The 27,995-nt window shown below is 43.5% G+C and overlaps 1 protein-coding gene across 1 annotated transcript in view; it reads left to right on the forward strand.

Annotated features, from left to right (window-relative positions):
• The window catches only part of unc5da (unc-5 netrin receptor Da), a 168,138-nt gene that overhangs the window by 18,617 nt on the left and 121,526 nt on the right, over positions 1-27,995 (forward strand). Inside the window, exon 3 of the mRNA XM_060936616.1 lies at positions 27,008-27,151. Coding sequence (XP_060792599.1) covers positions 27,008-27,151 — 144 coding nt within the window. The remainder of the gene's footprint in view (positions 1-27,007; positions 27,152-27,995) is intronic.

Below are 27,995 nucleotides of genomic sequence, written 5' to 3' on the forward strand. Positions count from 1 at the left end.
TATTGTGGGAGGAAGTCAGAGTGCCCAGAGGAAACCCACATAGCAGAGAAACACAAAAATCTGATATTTGATTTTTGGACTATTGTGGACCTGAAAAGTATACCCTGATGGTGAAACAGCCCTTATGAAATTTTGATTAGCATTCTTAACAGAGGTATAAAAATATAACACCATTGGTTAAATTAGGGGGCGGCACGGTGGTGTAGTGATTTAGCACTGTCGCCTCACAGCAAGAAGGTTCTGGGTTTGAGCCCAGCAGCCGATGAGGGCCTTCCTGTGTGGAGTTTGCATGTTCTCCCTGTGTCTGTGTGGGTTTCCTCTGGGTGCTCCAGTTTCCCCCACAGTCCAAAAGAGATGCAGGTTAGGCTAATTGGTGACTCTAAATTGACCGTAGGTGTGAATGTGAATGGTTGTTTGTCTCCATGTGTCAATCCTGCAATGACCTGGTGACTTGTCCAGGATGTACCCCGCCTCTTGCCCATAGTCAGCTGGGATAGGCTCCAGCTTGCCTGTGACCCTGTACAGGATAAGGGGCTACAGATAATGGATGGATGCGATGGATGGTTAAATTAGCAAAGCCCATATTTAAGTAACAAAGCTGATATATTTACTGATTACAATACAATACTCTTTCAACCAGGTTGAAACCTTCTTACCAAAGTCAAAATGCTCTTTAGGTGAAATAAAAACAGTAATTTCCTCATTTAAAAGGATATGCGGTGAAAGACATGCGGTTAGGTTAACATGGAGCAGCCATGGCCTGAAGTTGGGCTTGAGCAAGGAACCTACATAACCCCCAACTGCTCCCAGGGCGCTGTAGCATAGCTGCTCACTGCTCTGGGTATGTGTGTGTGCTCATTGCTGACTTGTATGTACAAGTGTGTGTTCACTGCTTAAGATGGGTTAAATGCAGAGAGGAATTTCACAAGTGTTTGTATGATGAATAAAGTTCTTCTTGTTCTTCTTTTTCTTGACAATACCACTTTAGTTCCCTTGTCATTTTCAGAGTCCTAGCTCAAACAATGTTTGTGAAAAAAAAAAAAAAAGAGCATGAACTGGTGGCACTGTTTCCGGTCACAAAAGCGATCCAAACACTGGGAGAATTAACAATTCATGCTATAAAAGATGTATAAAGTCTCTTCTGACAGGTGAGCAGAGACAAGAAGAAATTGCCTGAATTCATAAAACATCCAGGTATTTATATTTAATTTCAAATCCATTATGGCCTTTGAAAAATCTGGCAAAGGAGGCATTTTTTAAAAACATCTGTGCATGTATATTTAATGTGTAAATATCTGTAATTTTTCACCTTTAGACTCGGAAGCTTCCGAAAAGACAAAGAAACTGACATGAACCAGTTGATAATAAATACGACTCATAAGTAAATGTTTACTTCGAGAAAAACAGGTCATGAAGAACATTTAATTCCCCTGTTGTGTACTGGGACAGAACAAGCATCAATCAAGCTGGCACAGTTGAAGAGGATGAGGTGTGTGTGTGTGTGTGTGTGTGTGTGTGTGTGTGTGTGTACTGGGGGGGGGGGGGGGTGTTAAACTTTAGCTGAAAGGTTTCATTGAGGACACGGAGGTTAGGATTAGGGTTATTTTAGGCGGAGCATACCATTAGTTATAGCTGTGTTAATTATAAAGTCCTCACAAGGATAGTAAGACAAAGTGTGTGTTTTTGTGTGTACCTGGAGGAATTATTGAACTTTTGATTCCCCTGCTAGCAATAAAGACAGACAGTGGAAAAGAGATTTAAAGAGTTAGTGAAGAGAGATCAGTTTTAAAGTGAGATTTAAAGTGGATGAGGAAGGATTGAGGGATGAAAGAACACAGACAGGACTTGGGAAGTGAACATACCAGGTAATAGCTGAGTAGAGGAGAGAGAGCGCGAGAGAGAGACTGCCTAAGGGACTATTTCTCTTAAACCCATGCTGTGTGTCTGCGTGTTTGTATGTGTAAATTCCAGTCCACCTGATGAATCAAGTTTGGTAATCCCTTTAAGTAAAGCTGCACATCCCTAAATAACACGTGCGCGCACACACACACACAAATTGGGTGCCTAATGGATCTAGAGACCTATAAATCCTCTTATCACTTGAAATCTCTCTGTAGACCAACATGATTTGACACAGTTAATGCGCGTGCACACACACACAAAAGAAAGAGAGAGTTATTTTATCAGATCTATCATATTAAGGTGACATGTACCGTTTCGTGACATTTAACATTGGCCTTTTTCTCAAAATTAGATTTAATGGTGTGACCATATAAAGATACAGTATTGTTAATGCCCTTAAAATCTATGTCATGGAAGTAACCAAATGTCAGAATGAACAATAAAGAGAGAGACAGATGCATGCTTGTATCAGAGTGAAAGAGGACGGGACTAGATTTACTATGGCAGCCAATAGTAAAGCTCATGGAATTGGGGAACTTTATGGGGAAATGACTTCCCTGACCCCCTCCTAGAACTGCCACCTTATTGTGGTGGAGGGGTTTGTGTGCTTGAATGATCCTAGGAGCTATGTTGTCGGGGGCATTATGCCCCTGTTAGGGTTTCCCAAGGCAGACAGGTCCTAGGTGACAGGCCAGACCAAGAGCAGTTCACCAAAAAACCCCTATGGAGAAAAAATCCAGGACCGTGACGTCGCCCGGTAGGACGCAGCCGGGGCCCCACCCTGGAGCCAGGCCCGGGGTTGGGGCTCGTATGCGAGCGCTTGGTGGCCGGGCCTTTGCCCATGGGGCCCGGCCGGGCTCAGCACGAAGAGGTGACGTGGGCCCGACCTCCTGTGGGTTCACCACCCACAGAGGTAGCAGTAGGGGTTTGGTGCAGTGTGGATTGGGTGGCAGTCGAAGGCAGGGGCCTCGACGACCTGATCCCCGGACACAGCGGCTGGCTGTTGGGACATGGAATGTCACTTCGCTGGGGGGGAAGGAGCCTGAGCTTGTGCGGGAGGTTGAGAGGTACCGGCTAGAGATAGTCGGGCTCACCTCCACGCACAGCTTGGGCTCTGGAACCCAGCTCCTCGAGAGGGGCTGGACTTTCCACTTCTCTGGAGTCGCCCGTGGTGAGCGGCGGCGGGCTGGTGTGGGCTTCCTTATAGCTCCCCAGCTCAGCCGCCATGTGTTGGAGTTTACCCCAGTGAACGAGAGGGTCGCCTCTCTGCGCCTTCGGATTGGGGAGAGGGCTCTTGCTGTTGTTTGTGCCTACGGGCCAAATAGCAGTATAGAGTATCCAGCCTTCTTGGAGTCCCTGGGAGAGGTACTGAGGGGTGCTCAGACTGGGGACTCCATTGTGCTACTGGGGGACTTCAATGCTCACGTGGGCGATGACAGTGACACCTGGAGGGGCGTGGTTGGGAGGAACGGCCCCCCCGATCTGAACCCGAGTGGTGTTTTGTTATTGGACTTCTGTGCTAGTCACAGTTTGTCCATAACGAACACCATGGTCGAGCATAGGGGTGTCCACAAGTGCACGTGGCACCAGGACACCTTAGGTCGGAGGTCGATGATCGACTTTGTAGTCGTGTCATCTGATCTCCGACCCTATGTCTTGGACACTCGGGTGAAGAGAGGGGCTGAGTTGTCAACTGATCACCACCTGGTGGTGAGTTGGATCCGCTGGCGGAGGAGGAAGCTGGACAGACCTGGCAGGCCCAAACGTATGGTGAGGGTCTGCTGGGAACGTCTGGCTGAGCACTCTGTTGGGGAGGTCTTTAACTCCCACCTCCGGGAGAGCTTTTCCCAGCTTCCGAGGGAGGCGGGGGACATTGAGTCTGAGTGGACCATGTTCTCTACCTCCATTGTGGATGCAGCTGTTCGGAGCTGTGGCCGCAAGGTCTCCGGTGCCTGTCGTGGCGGCAATCCCCGAACCCGGTGGTGGACACCGGAAGTAAGGGATGCCGTCAAGCTGAAGAAGGAGTCCTATCGGGCCATGTTGACCTCCAGGACTCCTGAGGCAGCCGACGGGTATCGGCAGGCCAGGCGTGCTGCAGCTCGGGCAGTTGCGGAGGCAAAAACTCGGAACTGGGAGGAGTTCGGGGAGGCCATGGAGAAGGACTATCGGTCGGCCTCGAAGAAATTCTGGCAAACCGTCCGGCGCCTCAGGAGGGGGAAGCAGTACTCTGCCAACACTGTTTACAGTGCGGGTGGGGAGCTGTTGACCTCGACTGGGGACATTGTCGGGCGGTGGAAGGAATACTTTGAGGATCTCCTCAATCCCGTCATGTCTTCCACTGAGGAGACTGAGGCTGATGACTCAGAGGTGGACTCGTCCATTACCCAAGCCGAAGTCACTGAGCTGGTTTGCAAGCTCCTCGGTGGCAAGGCACCGGGGGTGGATGAGATCCGCCCTGAGTATCTCAAGTCTCTGGATGTTGTGGGGCTGTCTTGGTTGACACGCCTCTGCAACATCGCGTGGCGGTCGGGGACAGTGCCTCTGGAGTGGCAGACTGGGGTGGTGGTCCCTCTTTTTAAGAAAGGGGACCGGAGAGTGTGCTCCAATTATAGGGGAATCACACTTCTCAGCCTCCCAGGGAAAGTTTACTCCAGGGTACTGGAGAGGAGAATTCGACCAATAGTCGAACCTCGGATCCAGGAGGAACAATGCGGTTTTCGTCCTGGTCGCGGAATACTGGACCAGCTCTATACCCTTCATAGGGTGCTCGAGGGTTCATGGGAGTTTGCCCAACCAGTCCACATGTGCTTTGTGGATCTGGAGAAGGCATTCGACCGTGTCCCCCGTGGTATTCTGTGGGGGGTGCTTCGGGAGTATGGGGTTCGGGGCTCTTTGCTAAGGGCTGTCCGGTCCCTGTACGAACGGAGCAGGAGTCTGGTTCGCATTGCCGGCAGTAAGTCAGACCTGTTCCCAGTGCATGTTGGACTCCGTCAGGGCTGCCCTTTGTCACCGGTTCTGTTCATAATTTTTATGGACAGAATTTCTAGGCGCAGCCAGGGGCCGGAAGGAATCCTGTTTGGGAACCACAGGATTTCATCTCTGCTTTTTGCGGATGAGGTTGTCCTGTTGGCTTCTTCAAACCAGGACCTTCAGCATGCACTGGGGCGGTTTGCAGTCGAGTGTGAAGCGGCTGGGATGAGAATCAGCACCTCCAAGTCCGAGGCCATGGTTCTCGACCGGAAAAGGGTGGCTTGCCCTCTCCAGGTTGGTGGAGAAGTCCTGCCTCAAGTGGAGGAGTTTAAGTATCTCGGGATCTTGTTCACGAGTGAGGGAAGGATGGAGCGTGAGATCGACAGGCGGATCGGTGCAGCCTCCGCAGTGATGCGGTCGCTTTACCGGTCCGTCGTGGTGAAGAAGGAGCTGAGCCAAAAGGCGAAGCTCTCAATTTACCGGTCGATCTACGTTCCGACTCTCACCTATGGTCATGAGCTTTGGGTAATGACAGAAAGAACAAGATCGCGGATACAAGCGGCTGAAATGAGTTTCCTTCGCAGGGTGGCTGGGCGCTCCCTTAGAGATAGGGTGAGAAGCACAGTCACTCGGGAGGAGCTCGGAGTAGAGCCGCTGCTCCTCCACATCGAGAGGAACCAGCTGAGGTGGCTCGGGCATCTTTTTCGGATGCCTCCTGGACGCCTCCCTGGGGAGGTGTTCCAGGCATGTCCCCCCGGGAGGAGGCCCCGGGGAAGACCCAGAACACGCTGGAGGGACTATGTCTCTCGGCTGGCCTGGGAACGCCTCGGTGTTCTTCCTGAGGAGCTGGCCGAGGTGTCTGGGGAAAGGGAAGTTTGGGCTTCCATGCTTAGACTGCTGCCTCCGCGACCCGGTCCTGGATAAGCGGAAGAAGACGAGACGAGACTTCACTGACCAAAACTGTTCAGGTGGAGTTGAATAAGCTACAGTGGTGCTTGAAAGTTTGTGAACCCTTTAGAATTTTCTATATTTCTGCATAAGTATGACCTAAAAACATCATCAGATTTCCACACAAGTCCTAAAAGCAGATAAAGAGAACCCAGCTAAACAAATGAGACAAAAATATTATACTTGGTCATTTATTTATTGAAGAAAATGATCTGAGATTACATATCTGTAAGTGGCAAAAGTATGTGAACCTCTAGGATTAGCAGTTAATTTGAAGGTGAAATTAGAGTCAGGTGTTTTCAATCAAATGGATGACAATCAGGTGTGAGTGGGCACCCTGTTTTATTTAAAGAACAGGGATCTATCAAAGTCTGATCTTCACAACACATGTTTGTGGATGTGTATCATGGCATGAACAAAGGAGATTTCTGAGGACCTCAGAAAAAGTGTTGTGGATGCTCATCAGGCTGGAAAAGGTTACAAGACCATCTCTAAAGAGTTTGGACTCCACCAATCCACAATCAGACAGATTGTGTACAAATGGAGGAAATCCAAGACCATTGTTACCCTCCTCAGGAGTGGTCGACCAACAAAGCTCACTCCAAGAGCAAGGTGTGTAATAGTTGGCAAGGTCACAAAGGACCCCAGGGTAACTTCTAAGCAACTGATGGCCTCTCTCACATTGGCTAATGTTAATGTGCATGAGTCCACCATCAGGAGAACACTGAACAACAATGGTGTGCATGGCAGGGTTGCAAGGAGAAAGCCACTGTTCTCCAAAAAGAACATTGCTGCTCATCAGCAGTTTGCTAAAGATCACGTGGACAAGCCAGAAGGCTATTGGAAAAATGTTTTGTGGACGGATGAGACCAAAATAGAACTTTTTGGTTTAAATGAGAAGTGTTATGTTTGGAGAAAGGACAACACTGCATCCCAGCATAAGAACCTTATCCCATCTGTGAAATATGGTGGTAGTAGTATCAATGGTTTGGGCCTGTTTTGCTGCATCTGGGCCAGGACGGCTTGCCATCATTGATGGAACAATGAATTCTGAATTATACCAGCGAATTCTAAAGGAAAATGTCAGGACATCTGTCCATGAACTGAATCTCAAGAGAAGGTGGGTCGTGCAGCAAGACAATGACCCTAAGCACACAAGTCGTTCTACCAAAGAATGATTAAAGAAGAATAAAGTTAATGTTTTGGAATGGCCAAGTCAAAGTCCTGACCTTAATCCAATTGAAATGTTGTGGAAGGTCCTGAAGTGAGCAGTTCATGTGAGGAAACCCACCAACATCCCAGAGTTGAAGCTGTTTTGTATGGAGGAATGGACTAAAATTCCTCCAAGCTGGTATGCAGGACTGATCGACATTTACTAGAAACTTTTAGTTGCAGTTATTGCTGCACAAGGGGGTCACACCAGATACTGAAAGCAAAGGTTCACATACTTTTCCCACTAATATTGGATCATTTTCCTCAATAAATAAAATGACCAAGTGTAATATTTTTGCCTCCTTTGTTTAACTGGGTTCTCTTTATCTACTTTTAGGACTTGTGTGAAAATCTGATGATGTTTTAGGTCATATTTATGCAGAAATATAGAAAATTCTAAAGGATTCACAAACTTTCAAGCACCACTGTATAATTGAATACACTGTTGTAGCTTTTCATCAAATAATCTCCTGAAAATATAGACAAAAACTAACAAGAACCGAAGGACTAAACTATGACTCAAACTATTATGTACAATATATCATCAAAAATATGTGGCCACCTGACCATAATACCCATACATGGGCCTTTCCCAAACTACAAAGTTGCCACAAACTTGGGAGCAGATAATTATCTAGAATATTTTTGTATGCTGTAGGATTAAGATTTCTTTTCACTGAAATTAAGGGCCTCAAACCTGTTCCAACAATATAGTGCCCCTGTGCACAAAGTGAGATCCATGAACACATCCTTTGCCAAAGTTGAAGAGGTAGAATTTGGGTGGCTTGCCCAAAGCCCTGACCTCAGCCCCACTGAACACCTTTGAAAAGAACCAGACCACAAACTTTGCACTGGCTCTTCTCATCCAACATCAGTGCCCAACCTCTTGCGCTCATGTGGCTGAATGGGTATGACTTTAAACTGCAACCAGTGGTGAGTCTCAAGTCCGGGAGGACTTGAGTACTGGGGAAAGTGAGTTACCCCTTAATCATGATTGCTCCCAGGTCTGCTCTAACCCGGAGTGGTAGCACCTGCCTGGGTTCCAGCTATGGGTTAAATGGTACATCACCAATAAGGTGCTGGCAGCAGGGTGCTTTTCGGTGCAAAGCAGCAGATGAACCCAACGGGGTCAATGGCACATCACCAGATGGCATGCGGAAGAGCCATTCAAATGGCCAATGGATAGCATCACTCAGCATGTCAGTTGTCACTGCGGGGCAACTTCCATACCCGTCAGGTCTGTGGCACTTTTATCCACCACTTGGCATCAGGTCTGGAGGTCCAGAGAGACCACACAATGAGGGCACAACATCGTTTGTTTTATCTTACTGTGCAAGGTGCTTTGTTAAGAGAGGAGAATAGAATGTGAGAGCTCACAAGGCCAGACGTTCCATGGCGGCTCAGCTGGCCATTCATGCTGCCGCTGTGGGCGACTCTGTCACTCTGGTGTGGGCCTCGCAGCCCATCTGCATTTCTGCGCATCCTAATGTAGCAGTCATCATTGCTAGCGATGGACAGCCGATGACAAATCCCCACAGCCACACTCCAAAATATAGTGGAAAGCCTTCTCAGAAGAATGGATGTCATGACAGCAAAAGAGAACAACTTGGCATTAATATCAAAAAGACTAAAACCGTGTCAGGCAGCAGAGACAATAGCAAGTGCAGGTAAAAGGCAGAGTTTTTACAACAGACAAACAAATCCAAATTGTGACGCAAATATGAAGTAAGTATATACACAGAGGTCAGGGAAAGAACAAACAAGCAACACAAGGCAAGACTAGATTCAGAAACTAGAAAACAAACAAAGTTCAAAACTCGATAAGTCATCATGACAAATAAGGCTTGATATGTCAGGAGACAAGACTACGTTGTATGAGACGGAATATTTGTACATGCTTTATATATATATATATATATATATATATATATATATATATATATATATATATATATATGTGTGTGTGTGTGTGTGTGTGTGTGTGTAGCAAAAGACAACTGGTAAGAGAATCTGACTACACTTACACTAGGCTACGCAATTATGCGATGGTACATGTTACTGATGTGGGTCTGCTGTTTGAAACTACAATATTTCCACTGCAAAAAGCACACCTTCACCCCATGTTGTTTCACACAGGCGAGATACACCAATCAGCCATAACATTAAACCCACTGACAGGTGAAGTGAATAACATCAATTATCTCATTACAGTGGCACCTATCAAGGGGTGGAATATATTAGACAGGCAGTCAGTTGTTGAAGTTGATGTGTTGGAAGCAGGAAAAATGGGCAAGCATAAGGATCTGAGTGACTTTGTCAAGGGCCAAATTGTGATGGCTAGATGACTGGGTCTGAGCATCTCCAAAATGGCACATTTTGTGTGGTGTTCCTGGTATGCAGTGGTGAGTACTTACCAAAAGTGGTCCAAGGAAGGACAACTGGTGAACCAGCGACAGGGTTATGGGTGTTGAAGGCTCATTGATTCACATGGGCATGAAGGCTAACCCATATGGTCCAATCCCACAGAAGAGCTAATGCAGCATAAACTGCTGAAAAAGTTAATGCTGGCTAAAACAGAAAAATGTCAGCCAACAGAGGCAGTGTGATGACCTGGGGAATGTTCTGCTGGGAAACCTTGGGTCCTGGCATTCATGTGAATGTTACACTAATTACAACATTGAATATATCTGGAATAACACTGATGTTACAATGACACCTGTCAAGGGGTGGGATATATTAGGCAGCAAGTGAGCAATCAGAAAAGTAGGAAAAATGCACAATCATAAGGATCTGAGCAACTTTTACAAAGGTTAAATTGTGATTGCGAGATAAATGGGTCCAAGCATCTCCAAAATGGCAGATCTTGTGGAGTGTTCCCCATGTGTAGTAGCTAGTAACTAACAACAGTGGTCCAAGGAAGGACAACTAGGAACTAGCAATAGAGTCATGGGTGCCCAAGGCTTACTGGTGCACATGGGGAGCGAAGCCTAGCCCATCTGGTCCAATCCTACAGAATACCTACTATAGCATAAATTGCTGAACAAGTTAATGCTGGCTATGATAGAAAGGTATCAGAACACACAGTCCATCACAGCTTGCTGCATATAGGGCAGTGTAGCCACAAACTGGTCATTGTGCAAATACTGACCCCGTCCACCACCAAAAGTGCCAGTAATGGGGACATAAGCATCAGAACTGAACCACAGAGCAGTGGATGAAAATGACTTGGTCTGATGAATCATGATTTCTTTGATATCATGTGGATGACTGGGTGCATGTAGGTCACTTCCCTGGGGAAGAAATGGTACCAGGATGTACTATGGGAAGAAGGCAAGCCAACAAAGGCAGTGTGATGCTCTGGGGAATGTTCTGCTGGGAAACCTTGGGTCCTGGCATTCATGTGGATGTTACACTGATATGTACCACCTACCTAAACATTGTTGCAGACCAAGTGCATCCCTTCATGGCAATGGTATTCCTTAATGGTAGTGGCCTTTTTCAGCAGGATAATGTGACCTGCCACTTTGGAAAAATTGCTCAGGAATGGTTTGAGGAACATGACAAAGGTGTTGACTTGAAAATTGAAAACGAAATTATCAGTCAATATTTGTTTAGTTTGCCCCATGTAGCATTGAGCACAGCTTTTGCCAGAGATACAGTAAACAACTCTTTTTCTCTCTCTTGTTTAACTTGCAGAGAAATGCATTATGGTCATGAATGACATCACTTTACACTATGGCTAGTTATTCACAGCTTTTGCCAAATCAGTAATACTGGCACTGATATATTCTGAGCCAGGGCATATTTTATCCAATTAGTCATGCTTTAGTTTTCCTTCATCTACATTTGTTCCGCAGGCATGCTGTCTCTTTGTGCAGGTTCTGAAATGATGATTTATATTGTTCAGAGTCACTCCAGCTCTACTGTTTATCAATGCAGCCAAACTTACCCAATACTGAATGGTTGATTTGATTTTGATTTAAAGCTAGGGCATGATGAAAAATTCACCATATTAAATTCATATAACCCAATAAAAGGATGGTAGTAAGCAGTGTCTCATAGCAACAGAGTAGCATTTTTGCATTAGATAAATGTAGATGTACAGTGATGTTCATTCAAGGGTAGGTGTTCTCAAGGGATATGATTAGTCCTGGTGGATATTGAGGACAGCAGTGTGTTGATGCTTCCATACCTTCTGCCAGATGACAAGAGGGTAAAGAGTCCATGAGAGGAGTGGAAGGGTTCCTTCAGATGCAGTGTTTTTGATTGGAGGAGTTGATGATGGGTAGAGAGACCCTGATGGTGGATAATAAGATACCCTACTCATTATATCACCCAGAGCAGCCTGTGGAGCAGTAGGGGGTTAGGTGCCTTGCTCAAGCCATTCCTGCTGGTCCAGGGAATCGAATCGGTGATCTTTTGGTCCCAAAGCTGCTTCTCTAACCTTTAAGCCAGGGGTTCTCAACCTTTTCTACTTTAAGGCCTACCTTTTCATACTTGTAATGAGTCGGGGCCCATTAAAAAAGATCCCCAATTATTTTGGCTTATCTGTTCTATTAGAATATAATAATCTACTGTAAAATGTATTAATGAAATGCAGCACCACTCCCTGTTTCAGATGGGAGCCCAGGAATTAAATAAATGTAATAAAAACAAAAATTTTAATTGTAGGTATAGTATTTAATAATGTATGGATGTGTCAGAAGCCAAACCATGCATGCAGGGCATTCTCACTCAAAAGGGATTAATGATCCAAAAGTGGAGTCTGGTTGATTAGCATGAGAACTTATTGCCATGTTTGTGTTCAGCAAACAAGCAAGTTATTAAAACCAAGAAGTACACTCAGAAGAAGTGGATATAGAAACCACTCAATGGGATTTATCCTATTGTAGCCGTAATTAGATACAAAGACAATAGTTATGCACACTATTAATTAACTTAATGTGATGATAATTAACAGATAATCAACAGATTAAGGTTTTTTTAAAGATTGTGTATATTTTTAGTCTTTTGTATTTGTAATTATTTGTATCTGTACATGCACAACCCCACCAGCTCTACTGATCAACTTATGTTGAAATAAAGTCATTCATTCATTCATTATGCGTTGGAAAATTATCCATCTGTTGATTTCCCCAACATCTCAAACTACCTGCTGCTGCAGACATTGCTCATCTCATCTCATTATCTCTAGCCGCTTTATCCTGTTCAGGGTCGCAGGCAAGCTGGAGCCTATCCCAGCTAACTACGGGCGAAAGGTGGGGTACACCCTGGACAAGTCGCCAGGTCATTACAGGGCTGATACATAAACACAGACAACCATTCACACTCACATTCACACCTACGGTCAATTTAGAGTCACCAGTTAACCTAACCTGCATGTCTTTGGACTGTGGGGGAAACCGGAGTACCCAGAGGAAACCCACGCGGACACGGGGAGAACATGCAAACTCCGCACAGAAAGGCCCTCGCCGGCCACGGGGCTCGAACCCGGACCTTCTTGCTGTGAGGCGACAGCGTTAACCACTACACCACCGTGCCGCCCCGCAGACATTGCTCTATATGGAAAAACAGAAGAAAACCTGGAAGAGCATGGAGACATACAACTATTTATATGTGGTTGGGTTAAAGATCTGGGGATCAGGACACTACAAGATAAATCATATATCATTTATGCCTGGGGAAGGAGGAATTAATGGGCTTTTTGTACGCGTTTTTGCAATGGTTGCTTGGACACTACAAGTTGTAGTATCGGGTGTAAACAAATGACAGCCGTTCGATTCCCAATCCTCCCTGCTCTTCTCTTCCAGCAGGCATCACAGATCCATATAATTTACCCACAAATGTATTTATTTATTTTTCCCACTGCTCTGTGTGTGTGTGCGCGCACATGGGTTAAATGTAGAGGAGCAATGTGACAAAAATAAAGGCTTGTTCTTCTTAATTTACCTACAAATGTATTTATTCCACTTGAAAAGTGTTCAGCAAACCAGCTACCGGATTTGGGACACTACGGCATCCTGAACTATTTAGTATTTGGCTTCAAACTTGAAAAAAATTTGCAGCCCACGAGATGTCACCTTGCAGCCCACTTATGGGCCGCGGCCCAGTGGTTGAGAAACACTGCTTTAGGCCACGGCTTCCCCCATGTCCTTCTGAGCTGAGACAGTGTAGTTCCCATACCAGACCTTGAAACAACTACTCAGGACCATCTCTGTGCTAAAAGGTGGTAATGATAGAAGGGTGGTGCTTTGCTATCCTCAAGAAGTGATGGCTCTGCTGGGATTTCTTGGCTAGGCAAGTGCTGAGGGTCCAGGTGAGGTCCTCCATGATGTGCACACCAAGAAGCTTTTCACTCTCCCCACAGTTGCGCAATTGATGTACAGGGCAGAGTGACTGGTACAAGAACTCCTGAAGTCAACAATCATCGACATTGAGAGATAGAATGTTGTCTTTGCACCAGTCTGTGAGCTGCTCCACGTCTTCCATGTATGCTGACTTGTCAGTGATGCTTTTGAGGCCAACAATCATACTGTCTTCAACAACAACAATGACTCAGTAATGACTACTGTAGTGTCATCAGCAAACTTGATGAGGTGGTCTGAGCACAAACATGAGTCAGTAGCAGAGATGCCTACTAGTACAGATTGGCCGTATTTTGTATGGAAAAGTTACGTAAATACGATGTTACGGCAAACAGTGTTATTCTGTACGGAATTATTATAAAGTCTTAAAAAATTCCAGTGAGTTGTTTTTAAATGTCCAAGCGACTTTTTCAATCCATGCACGATTCACGGCTAGGCTATTTATTTTTACGACAACCACACATGCTGTGTGTGACATGCGCAGATTCCGCGCATGCTGTGTGTGACATGCGCAGATTCCGCACGTTCGAGTTATTTTCGATACGGTAGAATGGCCGTGCATTACACCCAGTCAAAAGGGCAATGGATACGTGCACTGCAAACTGTGTAGAACTGACATTAACATCACTCATGGTGGTCGCGATGACTGCATGCGGCATGTCAACTACAAAAAAAACATATGGAGTATGCTGAAATGGCGAGTCAGGCGGAAAGTAAATCTGGGGGTATCCAGCAGTTTTTTACGAAATCTGTGGATGAAAAGACATGGAACGTGACACGTGCTGAAGTGGTGATGGTTGACCTATGCATGGAGTTGAACTTGCCAATTAGTGCCATGAAATGTGAGTTAAACTTATTCAGTTTCTTTTTACATGTATGATTTTTATTCACTGAAATATCAAACACTGGCTGTACTTCTTTAATTCAAAGTCTTTTCAGTGTTGCAAGTACAAATGTACATGTAGTATGATCAAAAACAGAATTTTATGATTAGTGTTGTTGGGATTGTGGCAAAAAATTGATCATTCCACTGTTTTAAATACAATTATAAATGTCATTTTATTCAATGTCTCTTCTGAAGCATTATGCTGAAGTATTTATATATTGGGACATTAAGATAGCAATGTCAGACTCTCTTTGGCATGAAATAAGAAATTTTTTTTATTTTTTTTATTAGAATCCGTTAACAGGTAGAACATTTTGCCAGGCAATATCTCATCTCATCTCATCTCATTATCTCTAGCCGCTTTATCCTTCTACAGGGTCGCAGGCAAGCTGGAGCCTATCCCAGCTGACTACGGGCGAAAGGCGGGGTACACCCTGGACAAGTCGCCAGGTCATCACAGGGCTGACACAGACACAGACAACCATTCACACTCACATTCACACCTACGGTCAATTTAGAGTCACCAGTTAACCTAACCTGCATGTCTTTGGACTGTGGGGGAAACCAGAGCACCCGGAGGAAACCCACGCGGACACGGGGAGAACATGCAAACTCCACACAGAAAGGCCCTCGCCGACCCCGGGGCTCGAACCCAGGACCTTCTTGCTGTGAGGCGACAGCGCTAACCACTACACCACCGTGCCGCCCGCCAGGCAATATATTGAGTGGAAATTCAGTTGAGATGGCTGCTCGCGTTTTGTTTATTCAATTCACACAAAACAGTTCTTTTTAATAATTTAAATGTTAAACATATTGGTATATATACCTCTTTATAATGGAAATGCGCATAAATTAATGTTACTGAAAGTCATTCCAAAATACTGAAAAATGTTTTCAAGAATACTGAAATTCAAAATTTGGGGTAGGCATCTCTGCAGTAGCATAAACAGCAGTGAACTGAGCACAAAGCTCTGGGCAGACCCTCCAGGATTTCGCGATGTCGCGATTTGCAACTTCAACGCAAATTCAACCAATCCCCACGAATTCAGGGCGGTGTTGCAATTATATCCAATCACCGCAACTTTCCCGCAAATTTGACCAATCGTTGGCGTCGTCTTGAGGTGATGTCGACAAACTACCTTCCGTCTTACTTCCGTGTACAAGTTCAGCACATGCGAGCAGTGTTGCCAGATTGGGTGGTTTCCCGCTCAGTTGTTCAGTTTTAAGTGGATTTTGGCAGGTTTTGAACATATTTTAGGCTGGAAAACGTCAGCAGTATCTGGCAACACTGTGTGCGAGTCAGTGTTTATATAGGCTTAAATTCTGTTACTGAAAGTGTGTTATGTTTACAGTGAAGGACTCTGTGCACTTTACATTATTTTTTACTTAATACAAGAAATTAATGGATGCCAACATTTTTGCCAAAATGGTATTTTATTTTCCATTGTTTAGGCAGCTTCAGCATCATACTGTGAGATTCTGTTCAAATTGTTTTTTTTTTTTTTCTTCTATGAAGCCTGAGCCATTTATTTTATTAGTTTATAATTATTGTTTAATTTAGTCTTCAGGAGAGACTGCCTGCACACAGTACTAGTATTAATAGTTTTTTTTTTCTTACATGAAAGCTGAGGCATTTATATTATATTTTAAGGTAACTTCATGTTGTGCTGTGAGGTTCTATGCACTTTAACTTTTGAACCAACAGGTGCATTTGGATAAGTAAAGCCTATTTTTCTGCATTTTTGTAGTCCTGGTAATCTTTTATATTGGTAAAGTTGTTTATAGGACCATTTCTCAGTGTCTTTGTTTTTTTAATCAATGTTTTTTCAGTAATAACTTAATATTCAACATATCACTCAATTTTAATCACAAAAAGAGAAAATCACAACAATTTCTTGCAACTTTCACTTTCTCCCTCAATGTAATCGCAACAAAAACCTAAAAAACACCGCAATTTTCATCGCAATTTTTTGGAAAACCCCCGCAACATCAGCCATTTTAGCCCACAACAATCACAAAAAAGGCCCACGAAATCCTGGGGGAACTGTCTGGAGAATTACATTGTTTGATCTGGGTTATGGTGGCTCTGGAGCTTGTGGGACAAAGCTGTTTTCAGATGCTTTCACTTGATTAATTTTTACCTAAAGTGTAATTAATTTCCTTTAATATAATTTCTTTTAATTTTGATTTTAATGATTTTACTTTCTTTATTTTAATTTCTTTTTAATCTTGGATTTTAATGATTTTACTTTTACTTTAATTCTTTGTTACTGTTCTTATGCTTTTATTTTTTGTGAAGCACATTGAATTGCCTGTGTGTATGAAATGCGCTATACAAATAAACTTGCCTTGCCTTGTGACACATGAAGTCACAATTAGTTGAATGGAGTCAATCTCTGTGTGATTAAAGTGGAACTTCATTTCAGTATAACTACATCTGTTCCTGGTAGGCCCCAGAGTATAGTAGAAAACATATCTATCCAAACAGCATCAATTAGACCAAAGAACTATCAAAATATATGAAATGGGAAGTTCTGGAAAAGTATTGATCAGGGTTTGGTTATAAAAACTATTCCAAATACATCCTGAACATCCTCATCTCATCTCATTATCTGTAGCCGCTTTATCCTGTTCTACAGGGTCGCAGGCAAGCTGGAGCCTATCCCAGCTGACTACGGGCGAAAGGCGGGGTACACCCTGGACAAGTCGCCAGGTCATCACAGGGCTGACACATAGACACAGACAACCATTCACACTCACATTCACACCTACGGTCAATTTAGAGTCACCAGTTAACCTAACCTGCATGTCTTTGGACTGTGGGGGAAATCGGAGCACCCGGAGGAAACCCATGCGGACAACATGCAAACTCCACACAGAAAGGCCCTCGCCGGCCACGGGGCTCAAACCCGGACCTTCTTGCTGTGAGGCGACGGCGCTAACCACTACACCACCATGCCGCCCACTCCTGAACATCCTACAGAGTACTATTAAAGTCTCATCTCATCTCATCTCATTATCTCTAGCCGCTTTATCCTTCTACAGGGTCGCAGGCAAGCTGGAGCCTATCCCAGCTGACTACGGGCGAAAGGCGGGGTACACCCTGGACAAGTCGCCAGGTCATCACAGGGCTGACACATAGACACAGACAACCATTCACACTCACACCTACGGTCAATTTAGAGTCACCAGTTAACCTAACCTGCATGTCTTTGGACTGTGGGGGAAATCGGAGCACCCGGAGGAAACCCATGCGGACAACATGCAAACTCCACACAGAAAGGCCCTCGCCGGCCACGGGGCTCGAACCCGGACCTTCTTGCTGTGAGGCGACGGCGCTAACCACTACACCACCATGCCGCCCACTCCTGAACATCCTACAGAGTACTATTAAAGTCATTATTTAAAAATAGATGAAAAGAATATTGCATAACCATAACCCAAGTTTGTAACAAAAGTTGAAGGGTGGGAAATACTTTTGCAGAGACACACTAGAGCAGCACATGATTCTACAACAAAACATTATTTACAATGCCGCAAAACCCTTGTGTATTTTAACTCTTGCACTGTATTTTCACTTTTCACATGCTGATACAGTATATATCCTTTTTATACATCTAAATACTGATTAACCTTTAAATACCTAATTACATTACCTTTAATAAATCATGTATCATAAACGCTGGATCAGGTTACTGTACACATACAGTGGGGCAAAAAAGTATTTAGTCAGCCACCAATTGTGCAAGTTCTCCCACTTAAAAAGATGAAAGAGGCCTGTAATTTTCATCATAGGTATACTTCAACTATGAAAGACATAATGGGGGGAAAGCATCCAGGAAATCACATTGTAGGATTTTTAATGAATTAATTGGTAAATCTCATCTCATCTCATTATCTCTAGCCGCTTTATCCTTCTACAGGGTCGCAGGCAAGCTGGAGCCTATCCCAGCTGACTACGGGCGAAAGGCGGGGTACACCCTGGACAAGTTGCCAGGTCATCACAGGGCCGACACATAGACACAGACAACCATTCACACTCACATTCACACCTACGATCAATTTAGAGTCACCGGTTAACCTAACCTGCATATCTTTGGACTGTGGGGGAAACTGGAGCACCCGGAGGAAACCCACGCGGACACGGGGAGAACATGCAAACTCCACACAGAAAGGCCCTCGCTGGCCCCGGGGCTCGAACCCAGGACCTTCTTGCTGTGAGGTGACAGCGCTAACCACTACACCACCGTGCCGCCCACTTAATTGGTAAATTCCTCGTTAAAATAAGTATTTGGTCACCTACAAACAAGCAAGATTTCTGGCTCTCACAGACCTGTAACAACTTCTTTAAGAGGCTCTTCTGTCCTCCACTTGTTACCTGTATTAATGACACCTGTTTGAACTCGTTATCAGTATAAAAGACACCTGTCCACAACCTCAAACAGTCACACTCCAAACTCCACTATGGCCAAGACCAAAGAGCTGTCAAAGGACACCAGAAACAAAATTGTAGACCTGCACCAGGCTGGGAAGACTGAATCTGCAATAGGTAAGCAGCTTGGTGTGAAGAAATCAACTGTGGGAGCAATTATTAGAAAATGGAAGACATACAAGACCACTGATAATCTCCCTCGATCTGGCGCTCCACGCAAGATCTCACCCCGTGGGGTCAAAATGATCACAAGAACGGTGAGCAAAAATCCCAGAACCACACGGGGGGGACCTAGTGAATGACCTGCAGAGAGCTGGGACCAAAGTTACAAAGGCTACCATCAGTAACACACTACGCCGCCAGGGACTCAAATCCTGCAGTGCCAGACGTGTCCCCCTGCTTAAGCCAGTACATGTCCAGGCCCGTCTGAAGTTTGCTAGAGAGCATTTGGATGATCCAGAAGAGGATTGGGAGAATGCTATATGGTCAGATGAAACCAAAATAGAACTTTTTGGTAAAAACTCAACTTGTGTTTGGAGGAGAAAGAATGCCGAGTTGCATCCAAAGAACACCATACCTACTGTGAAGCATGGGGGTGGAAACATCATGCTTTGGGGCTGTTTTTCTGCAAAGGGACCAGGATGACTGATCCGTGTAAAGGAAAGAATGAATGGGCCATGTATTGTGAGATTTTGAGTGAAAACCTCCTTCCATCAGCAAGGGCATTGAAGATGAAATGTGGCTGGGTCTTTCAGAATGACAGTGATCCCAAACACACCGCCCGGGCAATGAAGGAGTGGCTTCGTAAGAAGCATTTCAAGGTCCTGGAGTGGCCTAGCCAGTCTCCAGATCTCAACCCCATAGAAAATCTTTGGAGGGAGTTGAAAGTCCGTGTTGCCCAGCGACAGCCCCAAAACATCACTGCTCTAGAGGAGATCTGCATGGAGGAATGGGCCGAAATACCAGCAATAGTGTGTGAAAACCTTGTGAAGACTTACAGAAAACGTTTGACCTCTGTCATTGCCAACAAAGGGTATATAACAAAGTATTGAGATGAACTTTTGTTATTGACCAAATACTTATTTTCCACCATAATTTGCAAATAAATTCTTTAAAAATCAGACAATGTGATTTTCTGGATTTTTTTTTCTTATTTTGTCTCTCATAGTTGAAGTGTACCTATGATGAAAATTACAGGCCTCTGTCATCTTTTTAAGTGGGAGAACTTGCACAATTGGTGACTGACTAAATACTTTTTTGCCCCACTGTATGTGGAGCTTTACATGCTGTCCCTGTGCTTGCATGAGGTTCCTCTGGGTTCTCTGGTTTCCAACCACTTCCCAGTAACATGCAGGCTCCAAAGGTGTAAATGAGTGTGTGAATGTATGTGATGGATTGGCATCCCATCCGCAGTGTATTCCTGCCTTGCACCCAGTGTGTCCAGGAAAGGCTCCATATCCACCGGCAATAAATGGGATAAAATAATAAATATGATAAAGCAGTGACTGAAGATAAATGAAAAAATGATAAATAACTGATGATAAATATACAGTGGTAGCTCAAAATTGAACGTCTAATAAACCTCACATCCCTTTCTGAATTCCAGTGTCAGTATACCAGAGTAAAGTACCCAAGTGTACTAAAATGAATGCTCTAGCAGATATGGACTTAAATGCATAATTTATTTTGCAAATGAGGGCAAAGCTTACAAGCAGACATGAAATTATGAAACCGCTTTCGCTAAATGTTTACTTTTTTGGTGTGTACAGTCAAAAGACTATGTCTGCACAATGTTGATAAAAGTACTATAACCAATTGGTGATGGCTGTGCTTTGAGCTGTGGCAGGGATGCAGTTTTACCATGACTTGCATGGAAATATTTGCATGTTCAAGCCCACCTTGATCTGCTAGAAAAAAAGTGCAAATATCTTGGGAATTATGAGTCATACCAAGGTGAAACAAGCTTGGCTATGATTAACCATGTCAGAGAACTTCAACATTAATGGGAGGCTGTTCGACATCAACTTTTATCCTATTATGCAGTTCACTGAAATACAATCAAATAGACAAACAAATGAAAAATAATGTTAGCCTTTATCTTCTACAACTGCTTAGAAATACATGTGTATAAAACAGATTTATCAAACTTGTTGAATTTTTGCTTTGTTAAAGGACTGAAATCTATTCAGTTGCATAATGGCTTAACTAAAACTATTAACTTTTACTTCCTACAACTGTTGACATACGGTTAAGCCGGAAAGTCTGCACACCCTTTTCACCTTCTCCACATTTTATTACTTTACACAGACTTATTCTACAGTAGATTGAGTTCATGTTTTTGTCACAATATTCTACACAAAATAGCTCATAATGACAAAGCGAAAGCAGGTTTTTAGACATTTGTGCTAATTTATTAAAAATCCAAATGTAAAATATCATATGTACACAAGTGTGCACACCCTTTGATATGACACCCAAAAGTGAGCTGAGGTGCATTTTGTTTCCACTGATACTGCTGAGGGGCAGCATGGTGGTGTAATGGTTAGCGCTGTCGCCTCACAGCAAGAATGTCTTGGGTTCGAGCCCAGCAGCCGGTGAGGGCTTTTCTGTGTGGAGTTTGCACGTTCTCCCTGTGTCTGCGTGGGTTTCCTCTGGGTGCTCTGGTTTCCCCCACAGTCCAAAGACATGCAGGTTAGGCTAATTGGTGGCTCTAAATTGACCATAGATGTGAATGTGAGTGTGAATGGTTGTCTCTCTACCAGCCCTGCGATAACCTGGCGACTTGTCTAGGGTGTACCCCGTCTCTCACCCGTAGTCAGCTGGGATAGGCTCCAGCTTGCCTGTAACCCTGTGGAATGGGATAAGCGGCTACAGATAATGGATGGATGGATGGATGATATTGCTTGAGATATTTCTACAACTTAATTGGAGTCCACCTGTGGTAAATTCAATTGACTGGACATGATTGGGGATTGCCAACACTTGCCTATATAAGGTCCCACAGTTGACAGTGCATGTCAGAGCAAACTCCAAGCCATGGAGTCAAAGGAATTATCTGTAGACCTCAGAAACAGGATTGTGTCAAGGCATAGCTCTGAAGAAGGGTACAGAAAAATTGTTGCAGCTTTACAGGTCCCAAACAGCACAGTGGCCACCACTATTCATAAATGGAAGAAGTTTGGAACCACCAAGAATCTTCCTAGACCTGGCCGCCTGGCCAAACTAAGCGATCAGGGAAGATGGGCCTTGGTCAGGGAGGTGAGCAGGAACCCGAGGGTCACTCTGACAGAGTTCCAGTGTATCCTTGTGGAGATGGGAGAACCTTTCAGAAGGTCAACCATCCAGGCAGCACTCTACAAATCAGGCCTTTATGGTAGAGTAGGCAGACAGAAGCCACTCCTGAGTAAAAGGCACATGACAGCCCACTTGAAGTTTGCCAAAAGGCACCTAGAGGACTCTCAAATCATGAGAAACAAGATCCTCTGGTCTGATGAAACCAAAATTGAACTTTTTGGTCTGAATACCAAGCATCATGTCTGGAGGAAACCAGGCACCGCTCATCACCTGGCTAATGCCATCCCTACAGTGAAGCATGGTGGTGGCAACATCATGATGTGGGGATGTTTTTCAGCAGCAGGAACAGAGCAACTAGTCCTGATAGAGGGAAAGATGAATGCAGCCAAGTACACCGAGATCCATGAAGAAAACCTGCTCCAGATCACTCTGGATCTCAGACTGGGGTGAAGGTTTACCTTCCAAAATGACAACGACCCAAAGCAAACAGCCAAGAGAACAAAAGAGTAGCTTCGGAGAAAGTCTGAGTGTCCTTGAGTGGCCCAGCTAGAGCCCAGACCTGAATCCAATTGAACATCTGTGGAGGAGCTGAAAATGGCTGTGTACCAATGCTCCCCATCCAACCTGATGGAGCTTGCAAGGATATGCCAAGAGGAATGGGCAAAAATGTCCAGAAACAATTGTGCCAAGCTCTTAGTTTCTTTCCCAAAATGCCTTGAAGCTGTAATTGCTGCCAAAGGTGCATCAACCAAGTATTAAGCTAAGGGTGTGTACAGATATGTAACCCCTAAATAACCTATTTTTGTAAGTAAAATAAAATTGCATATTTTCTAAAAATCTGTTTTCACTTCGTAATTATTGGCAATTGTGTGCAGATGTTTGAGGCAAAAAATGAACTCAATCTACAACCCCGATTCCAAAAAAGTTGGGACAAAGTACAAATTGTAAATAAAAATGGAATGCAATAATTTACAAATCTCAAAAACTGATATTGTATTCAGAATAGAACATAGAGAGCATATCAAATGTCGAAAGTGAGACATTTTGAAATTTCATGCCAAATATTGGCTCATTTGAAATTTCATGACAGCAACACATCTCAAAAAAGTTGGGACGGGGCAATAAGAGGCTGGAAAAGTTAAAGGTACAAAAAAGGAACAGCTGGAGGACCAAATTGCAACTCATTAGGTCAATTGGCAATAGGTCATTAACATGACTGGGTATAAAAAAAGCATCTTGGAGTGGCAGCGGCTCTCAGAAGTAAAGATGGGAAGAGGATCACCAATCCCCCTAATTCTGTGCCAACAAATAGTGGAGCAATATCAGAAAGGAGTTTGACAGTGTAAAATTGCAAAGAGTTTGAACATATCATCATCTACAGTGCATAATATCATCAAAAGATTCAGAGAATCTGGAAGAATCTCTGTGCGTAAGGATCAAGGCCGGAAAATCATACTGAGTGCCCGTGATCTTCGGGCCCTTAGATGGTACTGCATCACATACAGGCATGCTTCTGTATTGGAAATCACAAAATGGGCTCAGGAATATTTCCAGAGAACATTATCTGTGAACACAATTCACCGTGCCATCCGCCGTTGCCAGCTAAAACTCTATAGTTCAAAGAAGAAGCCGTATCTAAACATGATCCAGAAGCGCAGACGTCTTCTCTGGGCCAAGGCTCATTTAAAATGGACTGTGGCAAAGTGGAAAACTGTTCTGTGGTCAGACGAATCAAAATTTGAAGTTCTTTATGGAAATCAGGGACGCCGTGTCATTCGGACTAAAGAGGAGAAGGACGACCCAAGTTGTTATCAGCGCTCAGTTCAGAAGCCTGCATCTCTGGTGGTATGGGGTTGCATTAGTGCGTGTGGCATGGGCAGCTTACACATCTGGAAAGACACCATCAATTCTGAAAGGTATATCCAGGTTCTAGAGCAACATATACTCCCATCCAGACGACATCTCTTTCAGGGAAGACCTTGCATTTTCCAACATGACAATGCCAAACCACATACTGCATCAATTACAGCATCATGGCTGCGTAGAAGAAGGGTCCGGGTACTGAACTGGCCAGCCTGCAGTCCAGATCTTTCACCCATAGAAAACATTTGGCGCGTCATAAAACGGAAGATATGACAAAAAAGACCTAAGACAGTTGAGCAACTAGAATCCAACATTAGACAAGAATGGGTTAACATTCCTATCCCTAAACTTGAGCAACTTGTCTCCTCAGTCCCCAGACGTTTACAGACTGTTGTAAAGAGAAAAGGGGATGTCTCACAGTGGTAAACATGGCCTTGTCCCAACTTTTTTGAGATGTGTTCTCATCTCATCTCATTATCTCTAGCCGCTTTATCCTTCTACAGGGTCGCAGGCAAGCTGGAGCCTATCCCAGCTGACTACGGGCGAAAGGCGGGGTACACCCTGGACAAGTCGCCAGGTCATCACAGGGCTGACACATAGACACAGACAACCATTCACACTCACATTCACACCTACGGTCAATTTAGAGTCACCAGTTAACCTAACCTGCATGTCTTTGGACTGTGGGGGAAACCGGAGCACCCGGAGGAAACCCACGCGGACACGGGGAGAACATGCAAACTCCACACAGAAAGGCCCTCGCCGGCCCCGGGGCTCGAACCCAGGACCTTCTTGCTGTGAGGCGACAGCGCTAACCACTACACCACCGTGCCGCCTGAGATGTGTTGTTGTCATGAAATTTAAAATTACCTAATTTTTCTCTTTAAATGATACATTTTCTCAGTTTAAACATTTGATATGTCATCTATGTTCTATTCTGAATAAAATATGGAATTTTGAAACTTCCACATCATTGCATTCCATTTTTATTTACAATTTTTACTTTGTCCCAACTTTTTTGGAATTGGGGTTGTATTGTAGAACAAGTCTGTAACATAATGAAATGTGGAGAAGGTGAAAGGGGTGTGCAGACTTTCCAGCTTGACTGTAAACATTTGCATGATTAGTACTGGTTACTAGTAATTGGTTTAATTTTAGCTTGTACTACATTTAACCGAAACAGACAAGGCTGTTATTTTTGGTATCTACTACTTTTTACAATTGTAGATAGATACATACATACAGAGATACATACAAACATACAAAGAAACATACATAATTTTCCAAAATCTTCACTTGTAAGGAAATCAATAAATTGTTTTGATTTACTTGCAAACTGTGTGACTGTGTCTATATAATAAAAAGAAAATCACTCATTGGCTTGGCGGTATGAAGTTTATCTTCTTGTATTAAAAAACTCATAATTTTCGTACGAAATACATCCCAGACCTGTGTGACATATTTAAATAATATTGGCTGGCATTGAGCAGTATATCAGATATAGTCCATTTGGCTAGCATGATACTGAACGAGTCAAAGACAAGTTCAATATCATGCTAGCTGAATGGAATATATCTGATAGACCATGAAAAAAGCCACCCAATATTATTATTATTATTATTATTATTATTATTATACATACATACACACTCTCCATATCAGCATACTTGAAGGCCAATGCTAGCTTACCCGCAACTCAGTGCCGTTAACATGGCAGTGCAGTCACCTTCCAGCCAGTGTAATGTTCATCAGTAATGTTACTGAATGCTAATAAAGCAGTCAAGCCAGTGCTATCGAGAGCAAGTAGCACAGGATAATGACTGAGAAATTAAGATTTCTGTCTCCAAACGTCCACGCATGTTCGCCACAGTATTTTTCACTCAGACTTGAGTATTCATTTCCCTGTGTAATTTACTTAGTTACTTTTAAAATTAACATCGACAACTACATACAATGGAGCGACCTGGCAGCCAAAATTCTCTCAAAATCTTACGCATTTAACCAAGCAAATCTGGCGGCCATGTTTGTTTACAAATTTTCACAGTCGCTCACTAACTTGGAAGTTTTATGTCTCCGACGTGTCTCTTTTCCAGTTTTTCAATGTTCGTTGGTATGTTTTTCTCTTTTAAATATGCATGAAGAACAATAAAGTTTTGGTAGCCTTTCAGGTGTTCAATGCATCTTTCTCTTTCCCAGTGAAGACAGAAATGATTGTGCACATACGCAGCAGAAAATTCTCCTTGGATATTTGCGCTCCAACATGTGATGTCGCGTTGTCTTGACAATGTGCAATATCGTAACAATATCGCACACTCATTTTCCATTGGGTAGAGTGGCGTAATACCTGTAGGATAAGCAATAATATTATGCTAACAATATTGCATGCTATCAAATCAAATGAATGAAACCCACTAGAAGGGAATAGAATACATGTTTTTATTCCACAAAAAAAAGTTTCCTGTATGCATAATAATTTCCAGTATCTTCACTTGTGAGGATATCGATGACATCATTCCCAGTGTTTTCCCATTGACTAGACACGTGGTGTCAAAATGGCGAACCGGTTCAAAATTAAAATTATTTAGATTAACTTGCGTGTTTTTTGTGGCTGTGTCTATATAATGAAAAGAATATTACATAGTGATGCAAAGCTATGAAGTCTATCTCCTTGTGTTGAAAAAATTTCACTCGTTTGCTTTGCTCACCATGTGAAACAGGTTCACCACTCAGAGATAAACTTCATATCTTTGCACCACCATGTAATATCTCATATATATAAAAAAATGCTATAAAGCAAGGATGTCTTCTTATTCTAAAATAATGAAATGAAACACTTTATATACACATTGAGTAACCACTTTATCCTGGTCAAGGTTGTGGTGAATTGAGAAACTGACTGGGCATGAGGCAGCAAATGATAACTGAGATGCAATGCCCCTTTCTTCAATATATTATTATCTAAATAAGGCAGAAATTACTAACATTGATGAAAACGCTGCCCAGTCAACCTCATTCTCCTAAGAAAGTCATTTCTGATGTTGAAATTTCGATTATATTAAATATGGAGTCTTGTGAATGTTGAACATATTGTACAACCAGTTACACATACTGTATCTCTCTCTCTCTCCTCTACAGGTCTGAAGATTCGTGAAGTGATGATAAATGTTTCTCGGCAGCAGGTGGAAGATTTTCATGGTCCAGAGGATTACTGGTGTTTGTGTGTGGCCTGGAGTCACTTGGGCACATCCAAGAGCCGCAAAGCCACAGTCCGCATCGCATGTCAGTGCCTCTACACGTCATTTATCTTTTTTCTGGCTAAATGTTTCACATACATATATACACACACACACACACACACACACACACATATATATATGTGTATGTATGTATGTGTGTGTGTGTGTGTGTGTGTGTGTATATATATATGACGCACACGTGTGTGTGTGTGTGTGTGTGTGTGTGTGTGTATATATATATATATATATATATATATATATATATATATATATACATACACACACACACACACACACACACACACGTGTGTGCGCACGCGTGTGTCATATATATACATACACACACACACACACACACACATACATATATATATATTATATATATATATTTTGTGTGTATATATATATATATATATATATATATATATATATATATATATATATATATATATATATGAGACACACACATGCACACACACCGATCAGCCATAACATTATGACCACATACAGGTGAAGAGAATTGCATCGATTATCTCATTACAGTGGTGGCACCTGTCAAGGGGTGGGATATATTAGGCAGCAAGTGAACAGTCAGTTCTTGAAGTTGATGTGATGGATGCAGGAAAAATGGACAAGCATAAGGATCTGAGCGACTTTGACAAGGGCCAAATTGTGATGGTTAGATGACGGGGTCTGAGCATCTCCAAAACAACAGGTCTTGTGGGGTGTTCAAGGTATGCAGTGGTTAGTACCTACCAAAAGTGGTCCAAGGAAGGACAACTAGCAAACCAGCAACAAGGTTTGGGGTGGTCAAGGCTCATTGATTCACATGGAGCACGAAGGCTAGCCCATATGGTCCAATCCCACAGAAGAGCTACTGTAACACA

Source organism: Neoarius graeffei, chromosome 12 (genome assembly GCF_027579695.1).
Source record: "Neoarius graeffei isolate fNeoGra1 chromosome 12, fNeoGra1.pri, whole genome shotgun sequence".
Lineage (NCBI taxonomy): Eukaryota > Metazoa > Chordata > Actinopteri > Siluriformes > Ariidae > Neoarius > Neoarius graeffei.